The sequence below is a fragment of the Eucyclogobius newberryi genome, unplaced genomic scaffold (genome assembly GCF_026437365.1).
Source record: "Eucyclogobius newberryi isolate DKJ021-1_F unplaced genomic scaffold, fEucNew1.0.hap1 SCAF_3, whole genome shotgun sequence".
Classification (NCBI taxonomy): Eukaryota; Metazoa; Chordata; class Actinopteri; order Gobiiformes; family Gobiidae; genus Eucyclogobius; species Eucyclogobius newberryi.
In genome coordinates this window covers 19,830,316-19,852,941 of record NW_027315945.1, presented here as the reverse complement: position 1 = coordinate 19,852,941, position 22,626 = coordinate 19,830,316, and the positions used below count along the sequence as shown (strand labels likewise).

Below are 22,626 nucleotides of genomic sequence, written 5' to 3'. Positions count from 1 at the left end.
AGCGCTTTCTTCTTAACCTCTTTTGTGTCTTTAGCTGGACAAAAGGATCACCAAAGTTTAGAGGACTTGTTAACTTCTATTGACTCTCGGCGTGTGCCGGGTTGGGACCAGGCAGACTCAGGGCTCAACCACCAGCTACACAGAGAACACCCCAAAATATCATAATTTTCCCACATCTCAGCTCTGCCTTTGAGTGCACATTGCGAACTAAATAATAGGATAATAAATTACCTGCGGTGCTCGGGCATTCGAATAAAGCTTTGGGCTATTATTATTATTATTATTATTATTATTATTATTATTATTATTATTATTATTATTATTATTATTATTACTATTATTATTATTATTATTATTATTATTATTATATTATTATTGTTATTATTATTATTATCTATTATTATAATGATTAATAATAATTAATAATAATAGTAATTATTATTTATTATTATTATTATTATTATTACATTTGTGTGAATCGCATGTTGATTAAGACAAAGAATAACAAGAGTTCAGAGCGACATAACCTTTCTACCGTGGACCATGGAAAGCACAAACCACCTGTTTTGACCATTTTTTTTTTTTGATAATGGTTTATCATTCTCGTTTTAGTTGTTGTTGTTTTTTAAAGAGTTTTCCCACAGACACATCTTGATTTATTAATAACATTAACTTTCATCTGCTTCTCCTCGCTGCAGGAATCCCTGCCGTGATTCGCTCCTATGCGTAAAGTGTCCGACACGCGAACAATCTCTTCAATAGCGCGATGTTGTTGCCTGGCTGTTGGCTTGGGTTATTTATTAACTCCGCACATTTGTGACTGGTTCCCATCCACCGGTGCTCTGCATAAAACTCAGCCTCTCTGATCAAAAGAATTATTCCTGGTTTAAAGAATGGCCGTGTTTTTTTCTGTTGGTTGGTGAATCTGCACTCCAAAAGCCTCAGTGCAGAATGAATGCAGTGTATGGAGCAAATGGGATGGAAAATTAAATGAAATTAAACGCTTCGACCATCGGTATTGTCCCTGCCCCCCTTTCTTCTGAAAAGACATTAATTACATGGTCGGATCTTTATTCTGGGACATTATTGCGAAGTTCATCAACAACTGTCCGAAAGTGCGATGTCTTTAATGAACTTAAAAAACGACCTGAAAATAATCAGCGCTTCTTTGAGCAGAGTTTTATGGCCCGCTTTGGCTGACTCCTGCCAGCCCTTTTTGGACTGTACTGTTTAAAGTCAGGGGCTCCGATTGAGCTGGTTGGCCATTAATGATCCATGAATACAGAGGAACAACCTGTCTGCAAAGGAAAGCGGTAAATGCACGAAGCAATGCCCCACCAGGGATCTCCATTCAAGCGCCACGGCCATACTTCAGGGGTGCCAAGGGTTCACCAGCTCTTCCCTGGACTGGTTTCAATGACCCACCATTGAGGGCCCCTAAGAGCAAAGAAGAAAACACATTTTTTATGTCGACCCATAAATGTTGTTTGCCTCCATTCACTGCAACGCAATCATTGTCCCATTTAGCAATTGGCCGCTGATGTGGCCTATTTCTCACACATTCCCACGTCCCAAAATTGAATGTATCTCTGCACCTTTCACGTTTGTCTGGTCACACAATTTAATGTAAAAGAAAGAGTCTAAATGTTTCAAACGTATTAATTTTCCGTCTGGATCTGCTGTTGAAAACTGTAATCGTTTATCTTGCCTTTTCACTCTGCCCTTGTTGAGTTGAAGTGACTGACTTTGTGAGAAACGTGGGGAAAGTTGCAAGCTGTGCCCAGAGCAGACCAGCTGCCTTGATGCGGGTGGGACATTAGCGACGCGTTTGAATAGTAATTATGCTTGTATGGGACTCCCACCAGATGACATGATTGGGATTTTAACCCAGACTAATATTCAAAATCGCATTAGAGAAGAGGCGAATAAACGGCACCTGATTCAGCGTTGTTCATGCGTGCGTTCATTCGCCCTTTTACGCCTCGAAGTGGGCTGCACCATTTCGGTATTCAAAGTCTCTCTACATTTCTCTCCCGCCGCATTTCCCTAACACATTGTCTCGCCTGAGGAGACTTGAATAAAAGCATGTTAAGTTGTGAGAATTGATATGTTTCGGTGTACCTTATAAATTCATACCTTTTCTCACTGCAGCGCCTCAAAAAGAAAGTATCACTCAGGCCGATTTTCTCTGCTGTCCAACGCATTTAGCAGGAGATCTATTTAATCTGTTCATTCCAAAGCAAATTTATTCAGGCCGGACTGTGTGTGAATAGAGCTGCGTGTCAGCCGACCCTAATTGGGATTTAGCCACCCAAAGCATATGCACAAAGTGTCAGAGAATTGCAAGTTTCAAAGAGAGTTGGAACTTTTGCCCTTCCATATGAATGTAAAACGCCTCTTCCCTCGCCCAGAGAAGAGCAGCATGTAGCCTGCGGCATTGAGGTAGTGACCCAATCGGCTTTAGGTCTGGTTTCTCAGGATATAAAAGTGTAAGAAAAACAACTCAATGGCAAAGAGCAGAACGTAACCCTGACTTGCAATTTATGTGCGTAACACATAACATATCATTCGTTTGGAGAACAATAACAACAACAATAACAATAACAACATCAAGAACAATAACAACCATAATAATATGTTAATATTAAATATTAGATTTCCGCATAAATAGGTCTTGTTTGATTTAACATCTGATCAATGAAAGTACTAAATTGATTTGAATTGATAATACTGCAAATAATAGCCTATTTATTTGCAACATCCTCATGAAAGTTAGGCTAATGGTAGGGCAGCGCACGTGACTTGAATTATATTGATGATCAGTCTGGTCCCATTTGATTTCTGACAATCACTTCAAACTCCGCTCACCTAATCAAAAATAAATGCATAAGATACTTAGCCGCGCGCGTTCAGACGCACGTAAATAATTCGCTGTAACAATATGCAAACTAATGATATGCCCGTCTCTGCTACCCTCATTATTACTGCAGAACTGACAGTTCTAGGTTCAAACTAATTGCGGACTTAAACCGGGCTTGGGTAGAATGAGCTTGTGGAAATTATATTTAAGATTAAATTACTTACTTGCCTAATCATAACCTTAACTTTAGGTAAGCAATGTAAATGGCGTAATAAACTAGTTTGTTTTTTCCAACACAAAAAACATGATAAACTCACAATGTAATGTTTTATGTTAATCTTTATAAATGTTTTTAGTAGTTTATTTTCCTTATATTCTTTTTAAGTGTCATCAATACACACATAGATCATTTGTAATTTTTTCACATAAATGTATTTAAATCAGCAGATAATAATACTTCATAAACTTGTAACTGTAGAAATATGCCTTATAGGCTATAAATATGTTTGAAAATATTATAGCTTAATAAACATCAAGACTATAATAAATACAACACATCTAATGCATAGGTTTTGTTTTGTGTGTGTAGTTGCTTGCTTTTATAATGGACACTGAGCTTGTTTGGCATCAGTATCCTGATCCAATCACTCCCAATAAGAAGTGATAGGAGAAGGTGTGGATGTGGATGGAATGAGGGCAGAAAGCGTCTGTGTACTGTCACTTCACTGCAGGAGAAAGTTTGACTGATGAAGGCTTTCGCCCTCAAGACAGTGTCGGGCCGTTTCTGGACCCTCAGGTGACTGCATATCTCCTCTCCATTTGCTCATATACTTTTTCTTTATTAAATTTTTTTATTCAACAGAGATAGTTTATATATAAGTCAGGCAATATGATATACTGCATTTAGATGGATGTAATTGTTATCTTTTTTTAGAATAAGCACAAGAAACCAAAAATAATTAAATGCTGATAGCTTTATTGGAAGTGAGAGGACAAAGGGGTGTGCTATAGTCAAAAAGCAGAGGGTGGCTAATCCTTGCAGAGCTATTAAGCGTTAAAAGTCACAGCGGCGTATAAAGTGGCCAACGGACATTTATGGTGCTCTTGTCCAGGAAGACAAAGGTGAGAGGTCAGCGTCCAAACATGAGCCTTGGTGAGTGTGGCGCAGGAGGGGGCATGGAGGATTCAGGGTGAGCAGAGGTCACACAGGCTGCTGATTCTTATTCATTATCAGAGTCGGCTGCACCGCTGATGGTGTAGGTCTGTTCCTGATGGTCCATCTCCAGAACTTCATTGGCATGTTTAACTGTTCTGTAAGGCATTAAGAGAAAATGTTGGTTAAGCACTATCATAAACAGTACTATGCAAAATGTTAAAATCGCATCGGTTTAACCTATACACTTGTTATTGTATGAACATTTGTCATGGATTACTATTTAGTTTGAGGGGTGTGTGAAATGGTGCCATTGATGGAAATTCATCCTTTGTTCAATAGACCCTTCCAGGAGTGACATGTTTAAAATAGTTGACTAGAAGAACTAGTCAGAGTATCGTTATCATTCCCATTGCAAGATATAACTAGTGCCTTGACAGATCTCGGCATAGCGTGCACAGTTTAGATCCCCCCTATTCTGTGTATTTTCATTTATTGAGACAACATTCACCATTTTGCTGTGTAATTATTATATTTTGCACCCTTTACCTAATAAGAACTGTCCTTCTCTCTGTCACCTCCACAGCCTGCTCGGCATAGGGCTCAATGCTGCTGCCAAATTGATCAGATATAAAACCCACCCCAGAACCACTGCCCCCCTTTACTGCCATCTCTAACCTTTTTGGGTCGTCAAATCCTTTAAATGCAATACCACCAGAGCCCTGTACACCGACAACACCCCTGTCACCACCAGTGCCCTGTCCTGCTGCCTCTGCACTCCCTCCTGAACGAGATTTGGCATCCCCTGGACCCATCTGTGTACCTCCAATACCACCTAGACTTGACAAACCACTGATACCTGTTCCTCCAACTGAACTGGCATCCAAACTGGACCCTTCCCCACCTACTGAACCCACACCTCCAAGAGAACCACCAAAACCTGTTGACCTTGCTCCAGAGCCAATTACAGCACTCTCAGCGCTAAGGCCAAGTCCTCCCACACTGGTACCACCTGCCCTCACAAGACCGACATTAGTACGGTCCTCAGTACTAGCTCCAGCATGTGTGAGGTCAGCGCCTGCACCAACCACACCAGTGTATGAACCTCCTGGACCAATGACTTCAGGGCTAGTTCCAAGACTGCTATGCACTGCTCCAGCTTCCAAACCTGAAAAACCTATGGCAGTGGTACCCATGCCTGCCCCAGGGTGTGGACCACTTGAACCAGTAACTCTACCTTCCAAGCTTGCTTCAATTGCTTCACTCCCCACACTTTCGATCCCTTCACGACCAGTTCTAAGACCACCTGTCCCGATTCCAGCAACGCCAATGCCCACACCAGGGTATGCACCTCCTGGAATAATTCCACCACCTTCAGTGAGTGCCCCAGTGGCGCCGATATCAGCATTCATTCCTCCTAACAGGTTAGACCCAGGCCCTCCAAGGCCGTTATCAATGTCAGAGACTCCAAGACCTGTACCGCTAAGACCAATACCACTACCTTTAAGCTTGGCTTCACGGCCACTTCCCAAACCACCAAGACCTGTGCCAATGTCTCCAGATATACCTCGTTCTCCAGCGCCGACTCCACCCTCTATGGCACTAGTATGTGTTAAATCAGCATCACCACCACCAAAACCTGAAGTTCCTGCCACCACGCCGACCATACTTACACCCATAGCTCCTTTGCTAACGTCCCCTACAGCGGCCCCTCCCCTACCGGATACACCAATGACAGAACCTGCGGCACCCATTCTTGCTCCAGAAATGGCCCCTCCAACTATCCCTGCTCCACCACCATAGCCTCCACCGCTAACTCCAACCACTCCAGCTCCTCCTCCACCAGTGCCACCTACACCGCTGACGCCAACCACTCCAGCTCCTCCTCCACCAGTGCCACCTACACCACTAACTCCAACTCCTCCTCCAACAGTGCCACCTACACCGCTAACTCCAGCTCCTCCTCCAACAGTGCCACCTACACCGCTAACTCCAGCTCCTCCTCCAACAGTGCCACCTACACCGCTAACTCCAGCTCCTCCTCCAACAGTGCCACCTACACCGCTAACTCCAGATCCTCCTCCAACAGTGCCACCTACACCGCTAACTCCAGCTCCTCCTCCAACAGTGCCACCTACACCGCTAACTCCAGCTCCTCCTCCAACAGTGCCACCTACACCGCTAACTCCAGATCCTCCTCCACCAGTGCCACCTACACCGCTAACTCCAGATCCTCCTCCACCAGTGCCACCTACACCGCTAACTCCAGCTCCTCCTCCACCAGTGCCACCTACACCGCTAACTCCAGCTCCTCCTCCACCAGAGCCATCTACACTGCTAACTCCAACCACTCCAGCTCCTCCTCCACCAGTGCCACCTACACCGCTAAGTCCAGCTCTTCCAGCTCCTCCTCCACCAGTGCCACCTACACTGCTAACTCCAGCTCCTCTTACACCAGTGCCCTCTACACTGCTAACTCCAACCACTCCAGTTCCTCCTCTACCAGAGCCACCTACACGGCTAACTCCAACCACTCCAGTTCCTCCTCCACCAGTGCCACCTACGCCTATGCCTCCTTCGCCGAAGCTCATCCCAGAACCAATGGCACTCATGCTACAGCTGGACAGAGACAAAGTTTGCATCATGCCAGCCAGACGCAGATCCTCTCCCTCAATCAGTTTCCTGGAAAAGACACAATATGGTTATTGTTGTATTAGCTAACAAACTCCAGACATATTTGAAATATTTTCTTTACCTGTAAGTTGTAATCTCAATCTCTAATGACATTTTAATATTCAGGAGGTCCTGGTACTCGCGCAGGTGCAAGGCAATTTTCTCTTTTGTGGTTTTCATGTCAATCTGCAAACTCTCAATCCGGGCCTAAACGTTGAATTAAAGGTTTGTAGTATTTTTCCCCACAATTTTCTTTTAATGAATGATGTATGGATAAAAAAAAGTATACCTGCAGTTCTTCTAACTCTTTTCTGTACTTTTCTTGCATCTCACGTATTTTAGCTTCAAGAGCTTCATTCTTTGTCTTGAGGGCTTCCAGGTCACGTTCTTTATTTTGAATCTTTAAATATAAAATGTATTATTCGTCATGAAATAGGAATAAATACCACTCAAATCATTTTTATATTTAGGTACTATACACATACCTCTTTTTTGGCATGCCCTAATCCCTCTCTAAAGCTTCGAACATGATCCACATGTCGGGATGTCTTTTTGGTCATATCCTCAAACTTGTTTTTATACCAAGAATCCATCTCCTTGGAAAAAAAAAAAACAACACCATCTTTTCAGAAACACAATACTGTCTGACTACATTGAATAACATGTTTTTTTTCTTACCTGCAGGTTTTTGGCGGCAATGTCATCATACTGGTTTTGGATTTGTTTGAGGGCCCCGGCCAAATCAGGAAGAGAGAATGCACTCTCGGCTGACACATGAGCAGCATAAATTTGCTTCATCAGCTCCTCAATTTCCTGTTAAAGACAAAAATCCATTGTAATTGGGTAAATCGTTGTTGCATTTTTATATAGATGCTTATATAGAAGTATTCACCTGCTGATGAACACGTTTCAGGAACTCAATTTCCACTTCTAACTGCTCAAATCTCTTCTCTAATGCAATGCGAGAGGAGGTCGCTTGATCAACATCCTAAAAAATGAAAGCTGCTGTAACTGTGGCATAAATTATTTTCTTGAAATTATGTTTAAGAATATTTTAGAGAACATACTGGACGGAAGGCTTCAATTTCAGCTTCGACTTTTCTCTTTAACTCAATAGCTTCCTCGTATTTGAGTTTCATTGCTGCCAGTTGCGCGGCGGTGGAATCCTTGGCTGCAAAAGCAATGTTCTGACACCCAAAAGCCAGAGGCAAAATTAATTGTAATTGATTTGGAGGTGCGTGCACAAGAGTGTGTAGAAAATGTAGAATATAAATCTTTCTTGTGTCCGTGTGAATTTGTGTGTGACTAAGAGGCATAACAATGTCCCCTCAAGTGTGCATAAAGACCCTTGTGCTCTATGACACATTAACACATCTTTATTTGCCTGCCAGAAATAAGCAGTCTACCAGGTAAGCAACCTTGAAAACACCAAGTTGACGTCTTGCATTCTGCCTGGACATTTCTTGTAAAACTCAGTGAAGTAGAATTTGGCCTGAAACTAAAAGTTCTGCCTCAAATACGTCTCTGTGTTTTAAAACATGGAGTACTACAATTATATGCGAGTGGTTTGAACACGTTTTACCCTTTGAGCTTTCATTTGGTCAGCAATCTTTTTCAGCTCCCTCAGTTGTTCTTCATACAACAGTCGCAAACCAGATGGCTTTAAAAAACGGTTTTGATAGGCTTCTATCTCGGCTTCCAGTAGTTTATTTTGTTGCTCCAGGGATCGCACCTGCAGAAGTCAAATAATAGTGAATGGTATAAGATACTGCAAAATTAGGGCAGTCATTAACCAAGGTTAGACCATTTTAAACACCTTATCTATATAGACAGCCAGTCGATCATTCAGCACAACCATCTCCTGTCTCTCACTGCTGCGGGTGTCTTTGAACTCCTGGTTTTCAACCGCAGCTGCATCCAGATCCATTGGGGGCTGTCCTGTTGGCCCCACACAGACAAGGGCTCCACCACCCATCCTGAGAAAGGCAGAAGTAATCATATCAATAATCAATATTTCAAGTTGTATTGGTATAGTTTTTATTTAGTTCACAAATATAACTAATACTTTATTGTATTAATAATTTAGTATAATAGTATTTTTTGTTCAATAAATATGGATCTATTTGGATTTATGTTTCTTATTGCATAAATTACAGGATATAACATTCCAATATTGTATTCTAAAAGCCTAATTTACTATTTATTTAGTTTATTTAACAGGAGTCATGCTTTAGATAAATGTTTACAACACCCGGTTTCTATCTTCTATTCATTCCTTTCTCACTATGGTGAGTCTTACCCTGCTCCAATGCGAGACCTGCGGGTTGCTGACATGGTCCGTCCTGCTGATTCCATCCGCACAACTCCAGCTCTACCAGAGTATCCCGCAGCAGAGCCAGCACAGCCCTGTCTCCGGACAGGGGAAGGACTGGACACCCGTACCTGGTAGGACGAGCTCATCCCTTCCTCAAAATGGCGACGATAGGATGAGATTCTCTCTGGGCTGCGACTCATGATTGCAACACAAAGGGAATAAACGTGCTTTCCAAAATTACAGCTACTGCACCTTGTTTGCGGCACTTTACTTTTAGCTCACTGACTGGTTTTATACTCCCATTTAGAGCCATGCCCACTCTACATAAAAGATGGCCCCGTTTATGAACTGTCAGCTGTGGAATCTCGAACCCTTGCACCAATCCAAACTGACCTGCTGCTCCTATCTGTTAAGAGCTTGTGAATAAAGGGATGGGATGGATATAGCGTCAGTTGACACTTTGTTCAACTAAATAGAAACTGATGTGTTGTACATGTATCATAGGGTTGTTCCCAAATTAAGCTGAGCATTTTGAGGGACAAGCTAGAATAGATTTTAAAGAGGAAAAGCAATAAGAAAACAATAAGGGTTTACCATTTTAAACTGTGATAGATGGGTTGTGTACAACACATCTAAGATGTTACGTGAATTGGCATCTTTGCTAAATCCGGCATAACTACACTGTATTTTATAGATCTTCGTTAATATGTACTGCCCCCATCAAATAAATAAGCAAAATAATCTCTTCTGACACAATTCCAACATCATTGGCTGGAACCAATATTCTAAATTCTAAGGATTTTATATATTTTATTTTTTGATCTATCAAAACGAGCAGCTCGGTTTTTTTGTTCTTTTTCTTTTTACCATCTCTCACGTCAAGGTCCAGGATACTTCCCAGTGCTGTTGATTTACTAACCCGATGTCTATTCTTTCCATTGACCTCACTTTGCAGCAGCCTGGGATGTTTGGAAGAGGTGGTGGTAGTTTTATTCAGTCACAGGCACAATTGGGCTCATCTCTCATTGCTCTTTTAATCCTCTAATGAAATAACATCACTCATCTTTGTGGCATTTAAAAAGCCTTCACTTCAAATGCCATCAAAAGCACCACTTAGCATTATGACTAGATTGATGAAGTGGATCTTGTGATTAATATTATACATGTTCTTCTACTACCACTTGTGTCATTCTGCTGCGTTTTGTGTGTCTGAGAGTTTAAAAAAATATGAATATACAATTTCCTGGTTAAAATTATATCTTGCAAACTTCAAGTCAATATTTTAGAGTGAGTCATTTTCCCTAGTGTGCTAGTGGTCTCATATTAACAAGTAGCTTCATAGTTATAGCAATCTGAAGTAATGTTTGTTTATATGTTCTTTGAAGGCATTTATTAAGCTGTAAAATGAAAGTAGTTAGGGAGGGAACAAGGTTCAGGGTCAACATAGGACAAGAACAGATTGCTCCCTTCTAATTTACAACTGTTAAAGTATTTGGAACAAGGAGCTTATTAAAGAGTCAGCGGCAAATTCATACCATGAGATATTGGGCACAGCACATACTGTTGTTCATCTGAACTCATAGCCTGCAACAATCTCTCAATAAAGCCTATGAATAAAAAAATATAAAAAACAAACGGTTTATATGAAAACATTTTTATTTTTGTTCCTGAATTAACTGTACTTATTACTTATATACAAAAGTAGTTGAAATCGTAATTATCTTAAGTAATTGAAAATAGTATGGCTACAGCCAGAGTTCAAAATGTATTTGAACAGAGCCATAAAAAAGGAGAAAATGTTACCCACTCAATACATTAGAACTATGGAAGGAGAGGCACTGCCTACAAAGTGTTGATGTTCAAAGAATCAAAAGGCCATCTACAGATCTCTCCATGGCTCATACCTTGCATAGTGTCAGAGCAAGTATATTTAGCACATTCACATTAACAATAGTTTGGGATGTATTTGTTGCAAATACATTTTTAAATCAATACATGATCAACTCAAAGTTAAATTAGTACATCTTTGGATATTTCTTGCATAATATTTACCAAATGTAAATAATGGAGAATATTATACAAATGCAATTTATGGAGTGTTCTTCTGTTCAAGCGTCACCCACTCTTGCCATCCACCTGGATAATGTTGAACACTGAAATTTGGAGAAAAAAGGCTTTAATGTCAGCTAACTATAGTCCATTTATTACAAACCACCATATTGCTAACCCTACAGATAACAAATATGTGACTTTTTATCATCAATTATTTTACTTATAATCAAATTTATAAGTAAAATAATTGATGGTAAAAAAGTCACAACCTGCGATAATGCAAATCAGCAACATTTGTAACAAAAATTCCACATAAAAACTCTCACCTCTTGTATCCAAGTGAAGAGGCGGTTTCCATTGCGGTCTTGCTTCGAACTCCAGCCAAACAGGTGAACACTATGCTGTCAGTTGGCTGGGGCATTTCATCTCCATACATCTCCTTGAACTCCTCTGTATCCAGCCGAAGAGCAGTGTTGATCTGACCCACTAGAAAATATGTAAAATGCAAACATGAAACTATGTAGTCGTGGGTGATTATGTATTGCCACAAAAAAAACAATTAAACATTAAATGCCTAAAACCAAACTACATTTCTGAAATCTTAGTGCCATATGAACCGTCTCGGACTCTGAGGACCTCAGAGACCAGCCTTCTGCTGGTGCCAGAGTCAGTTTTATGCAGCTAAAATCCAAAATCTGGAACAGTCTTCCTGAAGATGTGAGACAGGCCTCTACTCTAGCAAGGTTGAAATCCAGGCTGAAAATAGTTCTGTTTAGGTGTGCATATGACTGAAAGGATTCTATCTGCACTTCTCTTTTAAAGGAAATGTTATAATTAATACTTGTTGTTTTATCTATTGGATTGTGATTTTAATGCTGACAGAATAGAGGCCTTGACTTTTGAACTTTCCCTTATTATTTTTGATTTATTTGAACATTTGTATGCTTCATTTAGGCCAATATACCATACCAAATGAAGACTATGGAGAGGCAAAATTAGTCCCCTCTATCAATGGAAAACACTGCACTTCCACACATACTATAAAATATAGTTTGGTGTTGCTCTCTAGTCCTGGTTTCCCCTTGGTCTAGTCCAAGTAACAGGTCTAGTAGATTAGCTCCATTTTTGTTGTGGTGTGTGGCCGATGGTGAAAACAGCCTTTTGACTACATAGCTCTACTGGCTGCATTACAGTGGAAATATTGCAGTTGACCCATTGTTGGCCATGTGGGTGCATGCTTGTGGGTGCATGCTTACGGGGCACGTTGACGGCCCCTGGGATAGCTCCATACTCCCTGAGCTCCCATGGCTCCCTAACGTCAATGACCACTGCTTTGTTTTTTCCATCCACGATTTGCTTTAGCTCCTCGTAGCTCACATCTGTGCTCGATGGTATAGTTGTACAGGATCTATCAACAATCAAACTTGTGCCTAAAGGACGAAAAACAAATAAGAAAATGAGAGCGCCGTACTTTTTTTTTTTTTTCAGGACTGGTTTGGCTACAACATGAACTCACTCGTGTATCGGCCGTGACTCTTGACAAAGCTGGACAGGCGGATTTGACCTCTCGGAAAGCTCTTTTCAGGAAGTACTGAACTCCTCCACAAGAGACGAGGGGTGACAGCGGCAACCCTCCAACATATTCTGTAAGCCATGTGCAATTAACGGTACAGCTGCCTATTGTTAACGTTTACTTAAGATGGTGTAGTGGCGGCCCAGGCTGGTGGTGGCATACCAGCAAACTAACCTACCGGCGCATGCGCGAAAGGTCAAATGTGGTTGCGTAAGAACTGCAGGGAAAGGGCAGCACAGCGTTAATTACTCAATCATGATGACATACATGATACACAAAGTGAGTTGATTGGAGGCCATGAACAATGTAAATGTGTCTTTAATGGATATGTTTAACTTAAACGTTTAAATAATTGAGGGTTGAATAAATGTGTATGTGTTAGTTTTAGTAACTGTTAAATCAGTACAAACACAACATATACAATTCATATTTGTTCCACAGAAAGACCAGGCAATGTCCAAATATATTATTATTATTTTTGTATTAGTTTTATTATTATTTCTAATCTAATCTTGTAGAAAGGCAAATTATCTCCATGGATCTACATTATGATTGCAAGTTTTTGATGATCTCTGAACGCACCATCCTCCTTCCGTAGTGCGTCACCTGTGCGTCATGACTGTGCGTCACGAGTGTTGTTATTCGCTGCTAGCGCTAGCCAGGCAAATGTAGAACATACCAATACGTATTCCACAAATAACTAGTATTATTCATATTGTATCGTTTTAAATCTGTGCCTAATATATTCATGGAACATACAATGACAAATGGTTATTTTTTTCTACGAGGCTGGTTTGCTCTTCCAAGCTAATGTAGCAGGTGAAACGTTGTAGCCAGGAACAGCTGGCTTGTTCTGTTAGCTCAAAGGTAGTTAACACAGTAATTGGATCTAGAACAAGGGTGAGTATTATGTTATAGTCATGTAATATGCTTTTGTGTAACGTTTCATCTGTGCTTTAACACGCATCAGCTCAAAATGCCTTTTATGTCAGGTTCCTAGTAAAAATGATGATTCTCACCTAAACATAGTTGCGTAAAAGGCAACTAATAGACATGTAAACATACTACAACTATCTGGAAAAAATCCTAAAATCCAGTCAATTGGTGATGTAAAGTATGTTGTACTAACCTCACAGGATTAAGAAGCATCATTAACTAATAGAGCGCAGCTCTTGCCGTGTCTCATAGCTTTGTCAGAATGTGGTGGTAATCAGTAAGTTTGGACACATTAGACATAGGTGTTATTTGGAATTTTCAGGACTTATGTGTGTTTGTGCGTACCATGAGCCTTGAGGGAGGTTAGCGAGGCTAAGAGTTAGAATGTATGCACTTTTCAATGGAATTAATGTCATGTTAGAATGATGTGACGCTGTAATGTAATATCTGTTTCATTATGTCCTTTTTGAATTAGTTTTGAAATATTGCGAATTCGGCAGTACATCTGAAATAGTGTCAATGGCATGTCAACTTCAGTAGTAAACCAATTGCTTTTTATTCACATCTTAAATCCAGATTTCCAGATGCGGCTAAAGGACCCTTTCTCTTTAAAAACCGCAGAAATGACTAAGCGGACAAATAAACCAAGAAAGCCTCGAGATGAGGAGTCATCAGATGAAGTCAGTGGTAAGTCTCCGTTATGAACTTTAAAAACAACTGAACACAAGTCAAGTGTTTTCAGCAGGGCTATTCAATTATATTTTCCATGGGGCCAGGTTTTTCGGAGGGATATTTGTCTGGGGGCCGGACTAAAAACTGCTCCACAATTTTACTGTTTACGTGTACCCAATAACAACTCACAATTATACTATTAAAGAGAAATCTATTCTTTCACTGAGTTAAATAAAGACAAGTTAACAATGTTGGCATTTAAAAACTGGACTAAAGCAGGACTAAGCAAAGACCAACTCTGTGTCAACCAAAAACCATACTTGTGCTAGAGCAGATCATAGCAGCAAATCTAACCTTGTCCTGAACCAAGACTAAACATTGTAGGTCACATCAGACTAGGCCACAGAGTCTGAAACACGATGTTAAGGTCTTAAACATAGATGGTAATCTGATTCATCTGATGTAAAAAGAATAGTAGAGTTGGGTAGTAAATAACAGCTATGTAAAATATGGTCCGGCCTATGACCCATTTTACTATGATGGGACCATATTGCTTAGTGTGCTGGTTTTGGCCCTGTTTTCCAGTGTTATTTATCCATATCTTGTGCTTTTATTGCTGTACACGTCTAATAGTTCTTTCATCTTCAGGGTTGACGTGTCAGCATGTAAGTAAGGCCATAGATCTGAACTCGGTGAGGAAGTCTGTCCTGTCTAGTGTGTGGTTGGTGTGCTCTGAGTGTCTTAAAGAAAGGACCCTGATCGATGGCGAGTCGGTGATATCACATGACATTCTTGTGTGTCTCAAGTGTGGATTCCAGGTCAGGATTTGGTCAGCAGTCATTTAAAAATAATCTCTGAAAATGATTTGCATAAATAAAAATGGCATCAATCTGTTTTTGGTTACAGGGTTGTAATAAGTCCGGAATCCTACATGCTGTGAAACACCACCAAGCGTTCCATCTGGAGTCCCATTGCATAACAATAAGTCTAAGCACATGGAAGGCCTGGTGAGATGCCACCAAATGTTGTAACATTTGTGTTATGCAATACAACATACTTTTTCCAATTCTAGTCTCCATTTAATTGTATTTCTACATAATTACAGATACTTTTTCATGACTGATTTCTTCTTGAAAATTGTTCTGACTTTTTGTCACTGTCACAGGTGTTTTGAATGTAACGAGGAACTCTCCACTCATTGCAACAAGAAGGCTTTGGCTCAGACCTTGGACTTTCTACAAAAGCAGTCTGTCAAGGCAACATCAGGTACAGCATTTGCTAGTATGTTGAAGGTCTGGTAACTCCCTATTGTGCTATTCATTTTTTAAATTAAATTATCTCTTTTTTTATTAGGATTCTTGCCCTGTAGGCTTTATTAGACAGAACAGTGCAGCCAGAAATGCTGATGACGGCCGCATAGAGCCGGGCATATGTGCTGCTACTTAGACCACTCCACCACTGGTCATTACTATTGCTATTGGGTGCCGCTTGATGGTTAAATGGATAGCACATGTGCGATGCAGTCTCATCCCCATTTCATGCTATGCTGTCCTTTCTAATAAAGCCTACAGGCCAAAACAAGATAGGCCATGAACAACAGGGAAGTCTGTAACAGTTGTACATTTTGTGCCATGTACTTTTATTTTGTTTTGCAAGGTTAAAATATTGAAATGTTTTCAAAATAGAAAAATGTAAACCTAACACCATCATATTTAGAGCTGTTGACAGGCTCCCCCTGCTGGTCATGGTTTACCGAAAAACTTTGCAGAGAAACGGCAGTGCAGAGAATAGTTGATACAGTTAGAATAGTTGATACAGTTTACATTTTATATGCATTAATAGATTATTGGCTTACATACTGCAATTATAGACAAAACATTGTCTGTATAACTAGTATTCTTTTTAGAGACATCTGGCAGCTACTCAGCCAGATGGTAAAAAAAGCATATGTTTTAATATGGAAAGTGGTCATAGCACATTAATCCAGGCTCAGTGTGGCTGATTCCCCAACAGTCACTCAGATGTGGATGCATACTTGTAGGAGAGTTGTTTTAAAAATTCCCCACCCATTCCCTAACCCTCTCTCCTGCATGAAAGCACACGTTAGAGGAATTAAGCGCCTGAGCACTGTTTCCCAGCTGGGTTCCCTAAAGAACAAGAGCAGCTGTGCAGGGTTCAGCCTCTGCCGTGTCACTCTTTGTCTCGGTGCTCTGTGTTGTGTTTCTTGTTACTGTGCCGCGTGTCTCACCACCTCTGGGCCTGTGCGCTGCACTAGTGGGAGCCAGGGTCCTTCACAAGCCAGAGCAGTGGGATCTTAACAGCTGGAGCGCACTAACTCTCTGTAGACACACACATAAATAAACATTTGTTTCAAATTCCTTTGAGGGCCCACCTTGACATCATGCATTCCCAAGATACATGACCCAACAAATATTATAAAAATACACAATACACAATACCATAACATCTGCATGGATGGAGAGGGTCAATGTTTATTTTCTCTGTCTAATAATAATATAATATACAGTAAATGCATTAAAGAAAGTCTTCTGACTGCCATCTTTAACTTGAGGATTCTACATTTTGTTCTGAAAACATTTTTTTAAGGAACACTGAATATTTTCATCTTGAACCCTTTACAAGTACATTACATACCCATGAAAGAGTGCTTCGAGCAAAGTGGTAGACATGATTTATATTATGTGTTTTGTATTGCTGTCACTCATGAATTACCTTTTCAAGGATAGATAACACTTATGTGATATGCAGGATTACTGCCCAATATCATTAAGCCCTTTAATCCCCCCTTATTACTTGTTAAAGAACTGTCTTTTTTTAAAAGCCTGTTGGCTAGCTATGTGTTCAAAGAGACCAGTTTGTGGACATGTTGCTCAATCAAACTGTCCTGCTCCTGCTTGGACGGTGTTCCCCCTTCGCCTCTTTAAAATTACATGTCACCTTTTCCGCCATCACACCAGTGGCTAAAGGGTGATGCAGACGGCTATTGTTGCAGCATAATAGGCAGTTTTTGTTGGTTGAGGAGATTGTGAAATTGCATTTCAGTGTGAAGGCCAGATTTTCCAAGAAAGGTGCTGTTGCACTGTTGTTTCCTATACACCCCAAGTACAAAAGAGCCCCAGCAAGGATTTTTTTCCTTCTCTATAATAATTTTGTACAACAGCAGCTCAGGGAAGAAAGGAAGTCGATTAACCGTGCGCTCTCACCATCAAGGCCTTCAGCTCAAGTAACAGAGTTGCAGTAAAAAGCACATTGAGGTCAGGGCCTCAACTTGTATCTCAGCTGTGGCACAAATTAAAATGTTAGAGCAATTTTTTTTTTTAAATTAAACACTTAATTATAAACTTTATTTTATGTCTTTATGTAATGAAATTGCTTTTATCATTAATACTGGCCACAATTTTCAACATATGTCATATCTTAAATTCCGCCAATATAGTACTTTATTGTATTTTGTGAGAACTAATTGACATGAGCCTGCCATGAGGGAGGAGCACAAAGTGTTGAGTAAAATTCTTACCTTCTCCACAGTTTTGTTTTCCCGAGTGAGTGGCGATTAAGAGGTTTGTCCCCTGGTGGTGCTTTCACAGGGGTAATCAAGTCTTTATTCCACCATCGCACATGAAACTAGGCCAAATAGTGGGTAGCAAAGCGAGCGTCTGTTCATGTGTGTATGTGTAAGTAACATGGCAGTGGTACTCTTGGCCTCAGATGGCAAGGAAACTGGCTTTTATGCCCCACAGTCACAACAAATTAGCAAATTAATAAGACATTTGGTGTTGCTTGGCCTTCCCCTTCACTGACTGCTCTGCATGAAAGGAGCTGGCCTTGGTACCACAGACTGCAGCGCTGTAAGTGAGCACTAAGGAGGCATGAAGTCCAATGGCCATTACATAATGCGACTGCATGGACATGGTTTAAAAGTTGAGTTTAAAATGTGAATCCTTCATAGATTTTTAAATAGTTTCCTTGTTTTATATACACATTTATTATAATTATATATTGTAGTGTAATGCTGAGATGTTTTCTCTCTTACTCTCTTAACAGTGACATTTTTTTTAGTTAAGATAAGTTTTTGGTAAAAACAGCCAGGCTGTGCAGATGCAGAATGGTTGGTGTACGTGCCTCAACTCCGCTCAACCCTGGGGAACGGCTCCACAGTGTCAGTGCAGCCAACACTCGGTGGCTGAACAGCGAGGGCCAGGTGGTAGTGCTGACTGCAGCACAGTCAAGCGTGGACACAGAGCATGCTGACATTTGCCTTCACTAACTGCTGCAGGGAGAGGAAAAATCTGTTTTTCCATATGCTAGTGCTTGCTGCAAACCTTTCCTCCACCCACTGTCCCCCTTCGACTGCCCTCTTTTGCCCCCCCTTCTCTCCGGTCTCTACCAGATGGTTCCTGAACATTGTTTACCTTGGGTAACAGTCCCAGATGCAGAGTGTCCATAGGCATTTGCATAGCTCTCGGTTAGTTTTTCTGGTTTCTCTGCTACACAAGTTTTATTACATCTTTGTATTCAAGACCTGACCACTAAAGTCTCTCCCCGACCTCACCTGACATTTTTGTTCTCTCTCTCCTGTTTTTTTTTTTTTTCAAATTACATCAATTGAAGAAAAAAAATCCCATAACACCAATAATGGACAAAAAGGAAAATAAACCCGAAAACACCACCTGTATTTCAATGTGTTTTAGTGGGCCATATATTTACTTTCCAAAAATAGGTTATTTTTTGTTTTATTTATTAATCAATGTATTATTATTACTATTATTATTTAATTATGTTTTTATTCTTATTAATATATTTATTATATGTTATCCATTGTTTTGTTCATTGCAATTGTTTATATTTTATTTTAATTTAGTTCATGGTATTGATGTTTCTTATCAAATTACAATATACCTGATGTGAAAATATATTCTTAATATAATTTTCAATTTATTTCAGTACTGCAATAATATAGTCCCATTTTTAAAATCTACCTTAGATACATTATTTTTTATTTGAAAACTCAGGAAAAACTTTTGAGCACTTCTCTCCCTTTTTCATCCATATTGCCCTTTTATAATCCTAACTTTTTATTAAACACTTTTCTTCCAAATAAGCTAACTCGTCCTGTTTAACTGTTAGAACATCAAGTTTCTCATTAGTTGAATCTACATTTTCATCAATTGTTTTTTTTCACATCTTCAATCTCTTCCTTTCATTTTGATTCTTTGCCTTTCAGTTGTTTCCTTTTCCATGAACAGTAGGCAATAGCATATCCCCTAAAAGTACATTTAAAAGCTTCCTAGACTATGAGAGGGTTTGCATAGCCTTTATTATATTTAAAAGAAAATCTCAAATGTGTTTTGTTATTTCTATAAATTCACCATCCTGTAGTAGGATTTGATTAAACTTCCAATATCCAGGTCCACGGGTGTTTTCTTCCATTGTAAATTTGAACCCTACTTGTGGTCTGACCTTAATTTGTCTTCAATTGATATTGCTGATATTGTTTATCATGGAGAATGATATAAAAAATAATCTTTAAGACGTGTCTGTTTTTATTTTCTCCATGTATATCTTGTTAACTCAGGGTATTTTAATATCCAGAAATCAATTAAATAAAATTAATCCATGAAATCATTGATTTTTTTGCAAAGATTTAGAATGATAATTTATCAAACTACTTCTTTTCGATCCAACCTTTTATCTAAAGTAACAACAAGAAAATGTGTTGGAATTTGTTAACCATTGGGCCTGAAATTGTCCTTTGCACATTTTAATAATACTCTCAATACCATCGGTTTTAAATCATAAACTTTCCCATAACTTAATGTTGTTTCACAATAGTACGAAACACAAAAATCACAGACATACTGACATAGAACACACAAACATGTACCCAAAAGTAAAATGGCAAAGCATATCCCAGCAATTCATTGATGATGTTCCGGTGTAAACTTGAGAGGCTCCAGTCGTTACCACGACGATGTCGCAATGACACAATTGAAATAATCATTGTGCGATTGTTATGTCTCATGTTATGGCTCATCATGTGTCTTTATTATTGTTAATCGTGCCATTACGACTGTCCATTCACATAAAGTTTATCTACTGTCAGACTTTATAACAAACACTGTTCGTACTGAACACTCGCAATACTGACCTAACCATGTGCAATTCTGTCATATGTGCAATTGCTGTTGGAATTCATGTGCAATTCATGTGCAATTACTGTGAAATTCATGTGCAATCTATGTGCTGTCGTGACACATATTCATGTGCAATTACTGTCGTGATCACATGCAATGGTATTTATGTATTTATTTATTTGTCTATGGGAGTTTTTTATTTATTTATAGGAGATCTTCTACTGAAAGTGTTTTTCAGACTTCCTATAAGTGATCTGTTCTTCTGTATCTACCTCTGTATCTACCTGCGTTGCACCAATGAAATTTCCCCATGTGGGACAATAAAGGAATATCTTATCTTATCTTATCTTACTACAAGGCTGACTTTTTGCCCTTTTACCTTAAAGGAGTTCATGATTGGTTCATGATTAACTTGCATCACTTTTCAACCACCTCGGCGGGTATTGGTTGGTCATGAAGAATCTAGATGCTTTTTTGAGAGAGCATGCACTGCATCTTTACCTTTGGAGCTGGTGAACTTTACGATCGTGGGTCTCTGTTTCCCTTGCTCCTTTCGTTGGCCCAGCCTGTGTGCCTGTTCCAGTTGGATCTTCTTAGCAGCTTCCTCCGTGAAACCGAGTTGCTCCTGGAGGAATGTCCTGGCGAGGATCTCCACCCTTTAGTATCATCCATCCCCATGATCAGTAGATTCTCCCGCATGCTTCTGCAACAGACCTCCAGCAGCGACGCCTTTAGATTTTCGTTTTCATTTTTGAGACTGGTAGTAAGTATTGTCAAACCGGCAACTTGCTCTTTTAATGTTCCTTGTTCTTTTTCCACCTCCTGAATTGAGCAGGTTGATGATAATGAAAGTACATAGTTCTATTGAATTTTCTTCATTTAGTTTTTTTTTTTTTTTTTTCAAACAAAGGGATTCCTTTATTTCTCAAACCATATAGCTTGTCTTATACAGTTAGTGTATACTTTTTTGCTAGAAAATTGCAACCTTTGTGATCATTAAGTCTTCCGTTATTTGTCCTCTGTGTATAGATATTTGTTCAAATATGGGTTTATTGACGAGGAACAGCTGGCCTGTCTGTGCACCCCTGCCCCCACTTCTCTGTATCTTCTCCAGCTGTCATCTGGTCTGACCCATCTCTTCTTCAAGCTGCCAGCCTTGTATCCTGCTCCCAGACATGGGTTTTCCTTCCCCTCTATGTTCCCCTCCAGTTTTATTTTTTAATATTTTACTTTCATTTAGATAAGGAACATGTATACAGCCCAATTGCTTGTATAATAAGGGATACATTTGGGAGCATTTGTTTAATTTCTGTCTGTGTTTCAATAGTGTCACCCAAGACCATCAAACTAAGAGAAGAATCATCAGATTTTTATGATTCATCAAGAAGCAAAAGTCCTGCAATTAACAGCAGCTTGGTTCCTGTGAAAGGCCTTACTAACCTGGGCAATACCTGCTTCTTCAATGCTGTCATGCAGGTTGGTTACATTAATTTATTGCAATTACAGTTAATGTGCGGCATAATGGGCTAGGCTAACAGATCTGTTCCATAGGCAGAAGTGTCTCACTGATTTAAGTTAATACAATTTGCCTAGACAAATGCAGGTTGTAAACAACTCAGATATGCAGAGCGTCACCGTATTTCAGCTTTATTTTGCTGCTGTTTTAATGTATTGTGCCACCTAGCTGCGAATCAGCCTACGGATAGCTAAAGTTCATAGTAGCAAACAGTGGATTTCTTGGGTTACAAAAAGGGCTACAGGCTGAATCATACGTAACACAGTTTAAGAAAAAAAATCAGAGCGGTACATCGAGTGTAGGGGAAAACTAAATTTTGAGAGCAATGGCATCTGGAATGCAGATCTCTGGTTTACTGTTATTCAACAAGTTGTTCACATTGTTTTAACCTGACACAAATGTCCCAACAAATGTTGTCTTTGAATCCTTCTGTTGTTTTGTACCCAAAACACAACTACATCCCTGAGGTGTTTCCTAACATATATTATTTTGAATATGCTACAGATTTTTTTCTTTGTATTCTATCATAATTTAAAGCATCTGTGGTGCATATAGTGGTTATGTCTGTAAAATGGCCTGGGCTTGAGGTCATTTTAAGAAATATATTGAACACCAAAAAAGGTTTGAGCTTGTTTACCTGTCCACATACGAGTGCACAGTTGGTGTAGAGCATGATACCATACAACACAACTGTAGAGCCTCTCCAGTCCCTCCATTGTCAT

The 22,626-nt window shown here is 39.7% G+C and overlaps 3 protein-coding genes across 4 annotated transcripts in view; 1 reads left to right on the top strand and 2 right to left on the bottom strand.

Annotated features, from left to right (window-relative positions):
- Nucleotides 1-3,829: 3,829 nt before the first annotated feature.
- On the bottom strand, nucleotides 3,830-9,379 carry LOC140373921 (desmin). Of its 2 annotated transcripts, XM_072460660.1 has the most exons (12): nucleotides 8,986-9,379; nucleotides 8,503-8,662; nucleotides 8,269-8,418; nucleotides 7,754-7,873; nucleotides 7,579-7,674; nucleotides 7,365-7,499; nucleotides 7,172-7,282; nucleotides 6,976-7,086; nucleotides 6,769-6,893; nucleotides 6,580-6,695; nucleotides 4,563-6,399; nucleotides 3,830-4,171 (listed from the first exon to the last, which is right to left on the bottom strand). In XM_072460660.1, the coding sequence occupies exons 1-12, from the start codon at nucleotides 9,198-9,200 to the stop codon at nucleotides 4,081-4,083; spliced, it is 3,267 nt and encodes a 1,088-aa protein (XP_072316761.1). In that variant the 5' UTR covers nucleotides 9,201-9,379; the 3' UTR covers nucleotides 3,830-4,080. The 2 variants fall into 2 exon arrangements, with proteins under 2 accessions (XP_072316761.1, XP_072316762.1); XM_072460661.1 differs by lacking the exon at nucleotides 4,563-6,399 and having other exon boundaries at nucleotides 6,578-6,695; nucleotides 8,986-9,370.
- A 1,273-nt stretch (nucleotides 9,380-10,652) lies between these two features.
- On the bottom strand, nucleotides 10,653-12,806 carry tstd3 (thiosulfate sulfurtransferase like domain containing 3). The gene is made up of 4 exons (XM_072460663.1): nucleotides 12,569-12,806; nucleotides 12,309-12,482; nucleotides 11,379-11,538; nucleotides 10,653-11,153 (listed from the first exon to the last, which is right to left on the bottom strand). Exons 1-4 carry the CDS (start codon nucleotides 12,705-12,707, stop codon nucleotides 11,090-11,092), a joined length of 537 nt encoding a protein of 178 aa, XP_072316764.1. The 5' UTR covers nucleotides 12,708-12,806; the 3' UTR covers nucleotides 10,653-11,089.
- Nucleotides 12,807-13,225: 419 nt separating this feature from the next.
- Nucleotides 13,226-22,626, top strand: part of usp45 (ubiquitin specific peptidase 45) — a 22,985-nt gene continuing 13,584 nt past the window's right edge. The window contains exons 1-6 of the mRNA XM_072460034.1: nucleotides 13,226-13,525; nucleotides 14,138-14,248; nucleotides 14,882-15,051; nucleotides 15,140-15,240; nucleotides 15,399-15,499; nucleotides 21,716-21,864. Of these exons, the coding sequence (XP_072316135.1) occupies nucleotides 14,146-14,248; nucleotides 14,882-15,051; nucleotides 15,140-15,240; nucleotides 15,399-15,499; nucleotides 21,716-21,864 (624 nt within the window). The 5' untranslated portion in view covers nucleotides 13,226-13,525; nucleotides 14,138-14,145. The remainder of the gene's footprint in view (nucleotides 13,526-14,137; nucleotides 14,249-14,881; nucleotides 15,052-15,139; nucleotides 15,241-15,398; nucleotides 15,500-21,715; nucleotides 21,865-22,626) is intronic.

What these genes read in the sequence shown, in the direction of transcription:
- LOC140373921 (XM_072460660.1), bottom strand. Translation starts at nt 9,200, where the DNA reads ATGAGTCGCAGCCCAGAGAGAATCTCATCCTATCGTCGCCATTTTGAG. An exon ending in TTGCCGCCAAAAACCTGCAG is followed by an intron (nt 7,283 to 7,364) that starts GTAAGAAAAAAA and finishes TTTTTTTCCAAG; the next exon opens with GAGATGGATTCTTGGTATAA. An exon ending in TAGGGCATGCCAAAAAAGAG is followed by an intron (nt 7,087 to 7,171) that starts GTATGTGTATAG and finishes TTATATTTAAAG; the next exon opens with ATTCAAAATAAAGAACGTGA.
- tstd3 (XM_072460663.1), bottom strand. Translation starts at nt 12,707, where the DNA reads ATGGCTTACAGAATATGTTGGAGGGTTGCCGCTGTCACCCCTCGTCTC. An exon ending in GAGTCACGGCCGATACACGA is followed by an intron (nt 12,483 to 12,568) that starts GTGAGTTCATGT and finishes TTCGTCCTTTAG; the next exon opens with GCACAAGTTTGATTGTTGAT. An exon ending in AGGGGCCGTCAACGTGCCCC is followed by an intron (nt 11,539 to 12,308) that starts GTAAGCATGCAC and finishes CATATTTTCTAG; the next exon opens with TGGGTCAGATCAACACTGCT.